The sequence below is a fragment of the Meles meles genome, chromosome 13 (genome assembly GCF_922984935.1).
Source record: "Meles meles chromosome 13, mMelMel3.1 paternal haplotype, whole genome shotgun sequence".
NCBI classification, from domain to species: Eukaryota; Metazoa; Chordata; class Mammalia; order Carnivora; family Mustelidae; genus Meles; species Meles meles.
Genome location: NC_060078.1, coordinates 61646588 through 61659381, shown reverse-complemented (window position 1 = coordinate 61659381; position 12794 = coordinate 61646588). Strand labels below are relative to the sequence as shown.

Here is a 12794-nt window from a genome sequence, read left to right as displayed (position 1 = left end):
CATCAACTCCATTGCCTAACCTGGACATTAGGTGTCTTTACTCAGGGAAACAGTAGGGGAAGGACTGTCCTAGAGAAGGGTCCAGTTTAGATAAATTGGGAGATAAAGAAAATATTCTATAGATAAATAAGGAAAACAAAGAGGTGTGTTTGTTTTAGAGAGGGACAATACCCAAGGGCTCTGGGGAAAGGTTTTGGAGAGAAGGAAAGACACAATTGGAGGACAGTAGAGTAGAAGAATCATAAAGCCAGATGGGGATGAGCGTAAGGATAGAGGGAACCTCAAGCCAATGGTGAACTCAGTGTTTTGAGAGCTGACGAAAGCCGTGGATCCTCTCTACAGAAAAACATGTGTTTATACATACATGCAGAACTTGCGTACAATTTCGGTAAGACCCCAGAGTCCACAGACACCCAGTGTTTTAAAGTAAACTTTGTATTGAAGTATAGCACGTATTCAAATAACTGTGGTCCAGCTCAAAGTGAATGTACCTGTGTTACCACCACCCGAAACAGAACACGACCTGAAGCCCCTCCGGGGAAGCCCCACCCTGCGTCCTCTTTCAGTCACTGAACCACCCCCCAGGGTAATCATCACCTGATTCTAGAAGCACAGTTTCTTTTTATATGTTTCTAAACTCTATGTAAATAAAATCACACACACCATTCTTAGGCATCTGGTTTCTTCACTCAATCTTAGGTTTGTGAGTTTCATCCACGCTGGTGCACGTGGCTGCCGTTCATTCACTGTCATCTCTGTCACCCGCTGTATGATGCGTGACAATTTATCCACTCAACACCTGATAAATACTTGGGTTTCTTTCTAGTTTGGAATTACTACGAACAGTGTAATAATGCTTTTGAATGTGCCTTTGGTGAAGATATGCATAAATGCTGTTGTTTAAATACCTAAGAATGAAGTTCCCAGGTCATAAATTCAGCTTATGTCTAGACAAATGGCTTATGTCTATACAAGGAACAAGGGAAAAAGGAAAACAGGGATTCAAAGGAAATGGAATTCATATCAATTTTCAGTCAGAATTCTGGTCTAAGAGTCACACAGGATGTTTTGCATTGATCATTCATCAACATCGAAACCAAATTAAAATAGCAGTCATCAAAGACTTGATGAATAAATCCAAAGGGAGATTCTTCGAAAAGATCAGTAAAACCTTTGGCAAATCAAGAAAAAATAGAAAATGCACATTTTAAGAAATACTAATTGCCAAAATCGACTCAAGGAGACTCAGAAGAATTGAGGAGTCCACACCTATGGAAGAAATTGGAAAATTATGTTAAGGAGTCATCTCTCTGAAAAAGGCACTGGGACCTGACACTTTTCACATCACCTTGCTTTAGAACTTCAAAGAATAGTTCACTTCCATGCTATTTAATTTGCTTAAGGACATAGGAAAAGGTGAAAGTTTCTCTAGTAACTTTATGAAGTGAATAAAATCATAATACCAAAACTTGACAATGCATAAGTAGGAATACTACAACTCAATTTTTCATATGATTAGAGATGAAAAAGAAATAGAATCCCAAGTAATACAAAGAGAATTCAATTCCGTATTAAAAGAAGATGCTCTGGATAAGTTATTACTAATCTGGAATGGTTAGATACCAAGAAATCTATTAATAAAATGCCTCTGATAAATAAGTCGGTATTTGTCAAAGGTCTTTAAAATATGCATGCATGGGGTGCCTTTGGCTGGCTCAGCTGGCGGAGGACATGAGTCTGATCTTGGGGTTCTAAGTTCTAGCCCCACATTGGATATGGAGATCACTTTAAAAATAAAATTTTGGGGCATCTGGGTGGCTCAGTCAGTTAAGCATCTGCCTTCGGGTCAGGTCATGATCCCAGGGTCCTGGGATTGAGCCCCCAGTTTGGGCTCCCTGCTCAGCGAGAAGCCTGCTTCTCCTCCTGCTCCCCACCCCCATTTATTCTCTCTTTTGTGCTCATGTGGTCTCTCTAATAAATAGTCTTTTTTAAAAATAAATAAAATCTTTTAAAATAAACATATGCTTGGCCCTTGGGTAACAATAGCACTCTTTAGAATCCTATCCTAAGAAAATATTGATGGTTATGCACAAAGCTTTCACTATAAGGCTATCACTTAATGTTGTTTAGATGAAGAACAAAGACAAACAGAAACAACCTAAATGTCCAGCACCACAATACAGGGTCAGTTAAATAAGCTATGCTAACCGCAGGATATACGCACAATGGAACAGCAGGCAGCTACCAAAAGTGATGTAGAAAAGTCCTTAAAAAGAGAAAAATAGGGGCACCTGGGTGGCTCAGTGGGGTAAGCCTCTGCCTTTGGCTCAAGTCATGATCTCAGGGTCCTGGGATCGAGCCCCACTTCGGGCTCTCTGCTCAGCGGGGAGCCTGCTTCCCCCTCTCTCTCTGCCTGCCTCTTTGCCTACTTGTGATCTCTTTCTGTCAAATACATAAAATTTTAAAAAATAACAATTTAAAAAGAAAAAAATATCCATGTCCCCCCAATGCAGTATGACCTCATTTTAGTTAAAAAAAAAAAACACATTTCAGATTTTTAATTTATTTTGAGCTATCCACATTATCCAGATTTCCTACAATTATCCATGTAACTCTTATAATAACTCTCACTATCTCTCTCAAATAAATAAAATATTTTTAAAAACTCTGAATCACATTTGAACACTTTTTTTTTTCTAAGATTTTTTTTTAGTTATTTGAGAGAGAGAGTAAAAGCAGGGTGAGTGGCAGGCAAAGGGAGAGGGAAAAGTAGGCTCCCTGCTGAGCAGGGAGCCCAATGGAGGGATTGATCCCAGGACCCCAGGATCATGACCTGAGCCGAAGGCAGACGATTCTCCGACTGAGCCACCCAGGTGGCCCACATTTGAACATGTGGAGTAATGGGCAACCAGCCAGTCTAGCTTACAAGGCCTTGCCAGTTCACCTTCATGATGAGGTCCCCTATCGGCTGCCTTCCTGATTCATTCCAGCAGCCCACACCCTAATTTGTACTCTTCTAAGTACAGACACCGGCAGACCACCCCCAGATATGGGCAGAAATTCCATCTCCTACCTTTGTGAATCTCATTCAGTGGGTCCTGGATGCCTGTCTGTGGGCTCACCTCTTCTGTGATGCCTGACACCAGGAATGTCCGTGGCTTCACCCGGTGATTTCAAATCACTGATCAGTATGATGGAGCCCCTGAAGGTTTCCAGCAGAAGAGGAGAACTTTGTCAGGAAGATCTACTAATTTGAGCTCAGAGAAACCAGGAAGCCCATTTGGTACAACAATGATAGACATAAATATTAGATGAGCACTTACTTCCTGCCAGGCAACACTTCTACCTGCATGATCTCCCTTGAGTCGCAACGACCCCGGGAAGTAGATTCCATTCTTAGTCCCACTTTACAGAGGAGGAAACCGAAGCTTAACACACAAACATAAACTTAAGTTAATACCAAATGATCACATGACCTAGCAATTCCACTCCCCCCCAGTATACTCCCCAAAGAATTGAAAACAGAGACTCAAACACACCCTTGTATACACGTGTTTGTAGCAGCAATTTTAGCATTTTTTTAAATTTAAATAATTTTAAGAGCAAAAAGGGGAGAACAGCCTGAGTGTCCACAACTGATGAATGGATCAACAAGAGGCAATATATCCCATGACGGAATATCATTCAGTCATAAAAAGCAGCGGAGTTCTGACACGTGGATGAACCTCGAAAACATGATGCTAGGTGAAATAAACCAGACACACAAAAAACAATACTGCAAGACTCCACTTACGTGAAATGGGCATATTCATAGAGACAAAGTAGATTAGACATTGCAAGGAATGAGGGAGAGGGAGATGGGGATTATTTCTTAATGGGTAGTTTCTGTTTGGGGTATGAAAAAGTTTTGGAAGTAGATAGTGGTGATGGCTCTATAACCCTGTGTGTATATTTAATGCTATTGAATTGTACACTTAAGATGGTTAAAATGGGGGGCGCCTGGCTGGCTTAGTCAGTGGAGTGTGCAACTCTCGATCTTGGGGTTCTGAGTTCAAGCCCCATGTTTAAAGCAAGCATAGAACTCTATGCTTACTTTAAACATTTTTATAAAAGTAAATAAATACTCTTTTTTAAAAAGGGGAGTGGGGTACATTTTAATAAAAGTAAGTAAATAAATAAATCTTTTTTAAAAAGCGGGGGTGGGGTGCATTTTTATAAAAGTAAATAAAGGAGCAGAGTTGTGCATCGGAAGCATGCTGGGCCCATAAAAATAAATAAATAAATAAATAAATGAATAAATAAATAAATCTTTTCTAAAAAGGGGGGGCAGGGTGCCTGGGTGACTCAGTTGTGAATCATCTGCCTTCAGCTCAGGTCATAGTCCCAGGGTCCGGGGATCAAGTTTAACGTCAGACTCTCTGCTCAGTGGGAAGCCTGCTTCTCCTTCTCCCACTCCCTCTGCCTGTGTTCCCTCTCTCGCTGTGTGTCTCTCTCTCAAATAAATAAATAAATATTTAAACATTTTTACAAATTTAAATGGCAAATTTTATGTGCCATATATATGTATATATATTGTTTATAATATATTATAAAATATGTTACATATATTATTATATAATATATAGCTATATTGTTTAATATTTATATATCATATTTTCTTATTTATCATATTATATAATTTATATTTGTGTACACTTGTAATGTTCCTATTTATGTTATTAATATTATATGTATATATATATATAATTTTTAAAAGAAGGCTCCATGCCTAGCGTGGAGTCCAATGTGGGGCTCAACCTAACGACCCTGAGATCAAGACCTGAGCTGAGATCAGGACTCAGAACGCTTAACTGACTGTGCCATGCAGGTGCCCCCTTGCTGTCACTGTCTTGTGTGACCTTATACAAGACTGACCTTTGAAGGCATCACACTTTTTGGCTGTTAAATAAGACTGGATAAAATGTCTTTGACAGTCCCTGCTGGCTGTAACCTTCGTGACAACATCATCTATTCATGGATTTTGATTTTACAACGTGGAAAGTCCCAAGCCTTGATTCCTGACCCAGATACCACTTGCTGCTGGTGCGCTCTGTGGACATTGATGGATGGGAACTGCAGGGAGGGAGGACCAGCTGTCCTCCCCTTACCCAGCCCCCCTTCTTAGGGGTTTGTCCTGGAGTTGGGCCAGCCCTTGAGGAGGCCTCTGCTCCTCCTTCCTCTCCTGATTCTGGGAGAGGGCTCAGGCCTGGCCGGGCTCCAGAATAAATTTCCACAAGGCAAGAGATAACACAGAGCCAAGGTGAAGATCAGGACAGCCCTTAAAAAGGCCTCCTTGCACCCTAGCATTGGCTGCTGTTCTTCCGCGCCGTAGCTGTCCACCCTGCTTGCCGGCACCCCGCCACCATGTGGGAACTCCTGGCTTTTTTGCTGTTGGCCCTTGCCTATTTCTTATGGCCCAAGACAAAGCGCTCCGGTGCCAAATATCCTAGGAGCCTCCCATCCCTGCCCTTGGTGGGCAGCCTGCCGTTCCTCCCCAGAGCTGGCCATCCGCACGTGAACTTCTTCAAGCTGCAGAAAAAATACGGCCCCATCTATTCCTTTCGTATGGGTACCAAGACTACGGTGATGGTGGGCCACCACCAGCTGGCCAAGGAGGTGCTTGTCAAGAAAGGCAAGGAATTCTCTGGGCGGCCCCACGTGGTAAGCAGTGCCCACTACCTCTCCTCTCTCACCAGCCCTGGGGGGGGGGGGTTGCAGTTGGTCACCAAAATCATGCCTGGAATGGCCCTTCTGGCTCCTGTAATTCTTCCTAAAACAGACTAACAGGACCTTGGGTGGGGTTCCACCCCTCAGACCCTACCCAGCCTCTAAACCAGGCAGGAAGAATCAAAGAAAGACTTCATTTTTCTGGGCTGTCATCTGGAAATGGATGATGTTCTCTCTGAGTCCTGCCTTTCCTAATTAACTGAGGTAGTATATGCCGAGCCCTGAGCCCAGTGCCCAGTGCAGGAAGTGCCCCATTAATAGCCCTTAGGAGTGTTACTCTTCATATGGGAAATGGGATTGAAATGATGACTGTCTTCTCTGGGGAGGTGTGAGGGAAAAGTACCCTGGCTTTTGGAGGGTGGGGATTGCTGTTTCTCTGGAGCTGTCCCCAGCTGCCCCGGGGCCACGGCAGGGCTGACACATGCCGGCATTTTAAGGATGCTGATGATCTATCCTGTCAAGCCTCCTATAATGCTCCTAGGGGAGGAGAAAAGCTATACATCTGGGAATAATGCCAAGCTCCATCCCAGCACCTTGCTGCTGAGTTCCCCCTTGAGCCCCCCAGGCAGGGCCTCCTAGCCACTTACCTCTGATCAGGGCCGAGGGTTGATTCATTTTTCCTTGGACAAGTCAGCCAGGTCTGCTGGCCAATGGCCTCACTCCCAACCCTCTGGAGCAAAGGCAAAGGAGAACGCTAGTCAGCTGGGGCTTGCAGGTCACAGAATAAAAGAGGGGAGGCTTTGACCTTATGCTTTGAAGCCCCTCTGGGAAGAGGTGGCTTGGCCAAGTCCAGATTGCATTCTCCAGGTGGGGCCTTCTAGTGGGCACACAGCCTTGTAATTGAAGGGCAGAAAGAGGAGAAGCTGCTATACCTGCAGCAGCCCTCAGAGGGCCCAGGGAGACGCAGACATCTGGGCAGTCCTGTCTCTACCAGCCCACCTGCTCCTGCCCCCAGGACAGGCACCATTCAGAGAGCTTATCCCATCCATGACTACCTTCCCCTGGTCAGAAAGTGGTAAGAGAGAATACAGGCCACTCTGTCATTGAACTGAACCCCAAAACCCCTGCATTCTAATTCAGGGTCCCTTTTTTCTCCTCAGTCTGTGTCTCTGATGGAATTGGGCATAGAGGGGTCTCGGGCCCTGCCCTACCAAGGCCTAACAGTCACAGCAGAGTAGAGCAGGGGTGTCCCACATGGGGCTCAGCATGGCAGGTACCTCCCCTTTCCCTCAGGAAGGGTGTGGGAGGCCCAGGGCAAGGGCAGTTCATTGATGTCTGATTCTCCAGCCTTTCCTGCTCTCCAAAGGTGACTCTGGACATCCTGTCTAACAACCAAAAGGGCATCGCCTTCGCAGATCATGGTGCCAACTGGCAGCTGCACAGGAAGCTGGTACTGGCCACCTTTGCACTGTTCAAGGATGGCGACCAGAGGCTAGAGAAGATCAGTGAGAGCTGGCTGGCCCCTGGGGCGGCTGGAGGGAGATGGGACCAGACTTTGGGGGAGGGGGGCGGCGGCAATGGATGGCTCAATCTAGTGCTTTCTTGGCTGCTGCTGCCACCTAGTGGCCATCTGCTCTATGTCCCCAGCTAAGATGGAACTAGGAAGAAGGGACCGTGCTGCTTAACTCCCCACCATCTTGCCCCTCTCTCTTCCCAGTTTGTCAGGAAAACAGTTTACTGTGTGATTTCCTGGCCACCCAGAATGGGCAGTCCATAGACTTGTCCTTGCCTCTCTTCCTGGCGGTGACCAACATAATCTGCTTGATCTGCTTCAACTCCTCCTACAAGAATGGAGATCCCGCTCTGAGGATCATAAAGAATTACAACGACGGCATCTTGGATTCTTTGGGAGTGGATAATATGGTAGACATCTTCCCCGGGTTGAAGGTGAGGATGAGGCCAATCCCTGTCCCCAGTTCTTCTTCCTGCCTGGCTCCAGAACCACTTTTTTCCCCAACCGCCTCAGCCACAGTGACCTCTGTTCACCTCTTCTCTTTTTAAAAACTTGCCGCTTCTCTACAAAAATAGATCTAGCCACTGGGTGGTTCAGTGGGTAAAAGCCTCTGCCTTCGGCTCGGGTCATGATCTCAGGGTCCTGGGATTGAGCCCTGCATCGGGCTCTCTGCTCAGCGGGGACCCTGCTTCCCTCTCTCTCTGCCTGCCTCTCTGCCTACTTGTGAGCCCTCTGTCAAATAAGTAAGTAAAATCTTTAAAAAAAAATAGGTCTAGGGGCGCCTGGGTGGCTCAGTTGGTTGAGCAACTGCCTTCAGCTCAGGTCATGATCCCGGACTTCCAGGATCGAGTCCCGCATCGGGCTCCCGGCTCCTTGGGGAGTCTGCTTCTCCCTCTGACCTTCTCCTTTCTCATGCTCTCTCTCACTCATTCTCTCTCAAATAAATAATAAAAAAAATAGGTCTAGCTTTTAACCATGCATTTGTAATACTCACGATAATGGCTCTCCTTTATTTACCAATCGCCATATGACAACTATTAAGCACTCCACATGCATTAATCATGTCGTTCCCCTTAAAGGTGAATTTTGTTATCCCCAAATGAGAATACAGGCTGAGAGAAATTAAGGAACTTGATCCAGGCTCCAAACTCAAGTCTATCTTCATGCTAACAGCTGGGCACACAGCAGACCCTCCATCAGTAGACCCCCCCATCAGTGCCTGATGTTTAATTCAGTGGGGAAGGGGAGGTGGAGACTCTCCCTTTCCCCCTATGTGGAGTTGTCCTCATTGTCATTAATAATCCCATTCTGTGTCCCCTTGTTGCCTTCCATTTTGGCTGAAGGTCTGGGTTAGAGTGGAAACTCACCAGAGACCGAAAGCTGGGATCTGCCTCCAGGAGGGATTCTGGTAGCTGGAGAAACAAAACAAAAGACGCATGGATTTGACACTTTTCTCTACTTCCCAGATTTTCCCCAACAAAACCGTGGAAAAAATGGAGAACTGTGTTAGAATGCGTGATGAGTTGCTGAAAGACATCCTTGGAAAATGTAAGGTAGGTGACGGAGCAGTGGACCGTGAGTTAGGTTGAAGTGTCATGAAAACAGGGCCGGGGCCCATTTTGGACACTTGGCGTATCCTTAGCACCCAGCAGAGAGCCTGGCCCACAGTAGGTGTTCAATAAAAAACGACTTAACTCATGAAGAGGGGTGAGGAAGTAAGGAACTGTAGAGGATCTGAGAAGGGATCCACTCACTCCCAAAATTTAAAGAGAGCCCTCCCAGCTCCACAAACTCGTAGGTCCTGCCTCATCGCACCCCAGTCCCTCACTTCCAGAGGGAAGAGGCCTCTGTGTCTCCAGGCTCCAGATGGAAGTATGGCAAATATTCCGATGGGGCCCCTTCCTTGTCACTGTCCCCTAACCTCACCCAACCAGGAGAACTTCAGCAGCGACTCCATCACCAACCTGCTGGACATGCTGATCCAAGCCAGGATGAACTTGGACAATAACAACGCTACCTCAGACCGGGACCCAAAACTGCTTTCCGATGAACACATTCTCACCACCGTAGGGGACATCTTTGGGGCCGGCGTAGAGACCACCACATCCGTGGTGAAGTGGACTGTGGCCTTCTTGCTACACAATCCTCAGGTGGGCTTCTTCTCCCTACTCTGGTCTTCCCAACCACTCTTCACCCCAGCCAGATCCACCTTTGGCCCCAGAAAGAGGGAGCAGGAATGCCCTCCGCCTTTCTATGCAAGGTGACTGGGCTGCCTCCCTTCTCATCAAGTGGTAGGTGGCTTTGGCCCTAGGGTGGAGCCACCCCGCTTTCGGAAACAAAGCCTACACTGCAAAGCCACTGCCTGGAAGAGTCTGAGCAGTCTGGATGAGTCTGGATGTAACAATAGGAGTCTTCTAAGCCCTTGCTTCTTCTGGGCTTAAGCATGTTGGTCACATCTATCCATCCCACTCTGGCCCTCAGTTGCAGAAGAAGATCCAGGAGGAAATTGACCAGAATGTAGGTTTCGGCCGCACACCAACTATGAGCGACCGGAACCAGCTCCTCTTGCTGGAGGCCACCATCCGAGAGGTGCTCCGCATCCGGCCTGTGGCCCCCATGCTCATCCCCCACAAGGCTATTGTTGATTCCAGGTATGCCTTCCCTCCCAACAGCACAATACTGCTTTCCAGCCAGCCAGGTCCCTCCTCTACCGCGCCACCCCCTCTCTGCTTGTCAGTCAATCTAGACTCAACCACTGACCGTCAGTCATCCTACCCATGACCCTACTGATCCTACTATCCACCACCCACTGACTGATCCACAGATCTAACTGACCTCCCGCAGAAACTGCCTGCTGCTCTGGAGACATGTGCTCTGGAATGTAAGACCAGGTGCTCTGTGCTCCTACCCAATCCAATAGCCACAACACACACACACGTGCATGCGCACGCACGCACATGCACAGGCACCAGCGCAAAATACACACCCACATGCCCTGACTTGAATGTCCATGTACACAAGTACTGATACATAAGAGCCAGTCAGGAATAGGGTTGGAGAAGGGCTGGGTTCATGTATGATCTGGCAGAAGCTGGGGAAAAGATGAGGGAGGGGGCATGAGGATGTACAGGGCTTTTTCCCCCAAGGAGGGACTGTGGAGGCACGGCGCTGGGCAGTTTGGGGAGGACAGTGTTTTAGACTCCCCTTTCCTCTCCCTCTCTGGAGCAGCATTGGCGAGTTTGCCATTGACAAGGGCACAAGCGTCATCATCAATCTGTGGGCACTGCATCACAGTGAGAAGGAGTGGCACAGGCCAGACCAGTTCCTGCCTGGTGAGTCCCTCTTCTGTCCTGCTCCCAAGCCACACAGCCAGCCTCCCCTCCGTGCGCCAGTGTCCTATCCCCGTGTTCCCTCTGCTAAGCTTCCTACCAGAAAACACCTGGCTCCAGCCACATGAACCTGTTGACAGCCCCATTCTACCCTAGATTTACCCAAACTCTTCACAGCCAGGTTTCCCGCGTTCCCCTTCCGCCAACTGCAAATGCCCTCTAAGAAGCCCTCTGGGTGTCTGGCCCCCATGAAGTCGGCCCCTCTCCCCTGGGACGGTGGCATTTTCAGTCATCAATACTGCCTCCTTTCCATCCTTCCTGAATATTGCATTTCTTCCGTGTGAGTAAGGGCTACCTGAGAATTGCGCTCTATCTCTCCTCAGGCTAGGGTTCCCCCATGTGAGGCTGTCCACCTCCTCAAGCAGGGGTTCCCCGGGCAAGGCCACGTCTCCCCCTTGGTCAGGACAGAGCCATTCCTCTACTTACCCCTGCCCTGGCCCTGGCTGACACCTCCCTATGTTCACAGAGCGTTTCTTGGACCCCACGAAGAGTCAGCTCATCTCTCCATCGCTAAGTTACTTGCCCTTCGGAGCAGGACCCCGCTCTTGCCTAGGCGAGACCCTGGCCCGCCAGGAGCTCTTCCTCGTCATGTCCTGGTTGCTGCAAAGGTTTGACCTGGAGGTCCCAGATGGCGGGCAGCTGCCTTCCCTGGAGGGCAACCCCAAGATGGTCTTTCTGATCGAGCCTTTCAAAGTGAAGATCAAGGTGCGCCAGGCCTGGAAGGAGGCCCAGGCTGAGAGTAGCCCCTAGAGGCTGACTCCCCGCTGTGTGGTGCCCATAGGCCCAGAATTAGAGCTGTAACCCTGCCCTCCCCCTCCTGTCCTCCCTCCTCCCAGCCCACACTGCCTTCTTATCCAGCCTGCCGTCCCTGGTAGTGATAGGCATAAACGAAGACACTTTTCTTTCTGGTCCCTGAGGAGTTCATTCGTTTGTTCATTTGTTCACTCATTCTTCACAACAAATATTTATTGAGCACCTGTTCTGTGCCCTTCACTGTCCCTGGACCCTCGAGCTCCCTGGTTTCGTGAGGCTCACACTCTAGCGAGGACTGACCAGAAACTAAGGGCTTTGAAGTCAGTTTGACTGGGTGTTGGGGATGTGAGGAGAAGCGCAGAAGTGGAGGGCAGCCACTATGAGTGCTTGGGAAGGGAGAAAGCAACCCACGCTGAGGGAGAAGCAGGTAGAAGGTTCTCGAGGTGGGAGAGGTCAGTGTGGTAAGAGCAGAGCAGATGGAGGGGAGAGTGGTTCCTGATGACGTCAGATTGGGCCCCATGGAACCTTTGTTAGTAGCAGGAAGGGGTTGAGCTGTTTATTCTAGTGTGATAGAAGTCACTGGGCGATGGGGTGGGGGGTGGGGGGTAAACATGAAAGTGGGAAGGTCTGGTTTGTTTTTGTTTTTGTTCTTGTTTTTAGAGGGAGGGAGGGAGGAGGAGAGAAAGAGAGAGAGAGAGAAAGAACACACGTGGAGGAGCAGAGGGAGAGTGAGAGAAAAATTCTTGAGAAGTCTCCATGCCCAGCACGGAGTCCTACTTGGGGCTCGATCTCACAACCCTGAGATCAGGACCTGAGCCCAAACCAAGAGTCAAATGTTCAACCAACTGAGCTACCCAGGCGCCCCCGGTTTGTATTTTTAAGACCACCCTAGTTGCTGAGTGGAGATTGGTGTGAGAGGGATGAGAGCTGGGGCAGGGAGGAGGTGGTTGTGCTGGTCCAGGAGAGCGAGGTCATGGTGGCTCAGCCCCCTTGGCCATTGCAGTGGAGATGGTGAGAAATGGTGGGATTGTCTATATTTTGAAAGTGGAGCAGAAGATCGTGTTGGATCCAAACAGGCATCCCTGCACGTACCTGGAAGGTTTGGATTTGGGGGGGGGGGGGGTATAATCCACAGACTCAACCTACCACTACATTTCCCTCTGTCTTGGTCTCCAAAGACCAGCAGGTCTCCTTTCCCTCGAGCTGTCCTGGAGTAAACACTGCCAGGAGAGGGATCTGCAGCGCCCCGCTCTGCCCTGCTCCCCACGCTACAACCCCAGGATGTCTGTAAATGCCTCACTAGAAAATGGCTCCCAGACTTCTCCAAACCTTGAAACCAGCATCCAGACCTTGGCTTCTGGCCAGTTTGCAAGTGAAAGATGTCCCAAGACGCCCCAGGGAAAAACTGACCCTTGCCCATTAGCCTAGAGAAA

The 12794-nt window shown here is 48.3% G+C and overlaps 1 protein-coding gene across 1 annotated transcript; it reads left to right on the top strand.

The window, feature by feature from the left end:
• Positions 1 to 4985: 4985 nt before the first annotated feature.
• On the top strand, positions 4986 to 11905 carry LOC123955003 (steroid 17-alpha-hydroxylase/17,20 lyase). Its single transcript, XM_046026547.1, has 8 exons — positions 4986 to 5700; positions 7073 to 7211; positions 7424 to 7653; positions 8686 to 8772; positions 9154 to 9369; positions 9701 to 9870; positions 10448 to 10551; positions 11075 to 11905. The coding sequence occupies exons 1-8, from the start codon at positions 5404 to 5406 to the stop codon at positions 11356 to 11358; spliced, it is 1527 nt and encodes a 508-aa protein (XP_045882503.1). The 5' UTR covers positions 4986 to 5403; the 3' UTR covers positions 11359 to 11905.
• Positions 11906 to 12794: the final 889 nt, after the last annotated feature.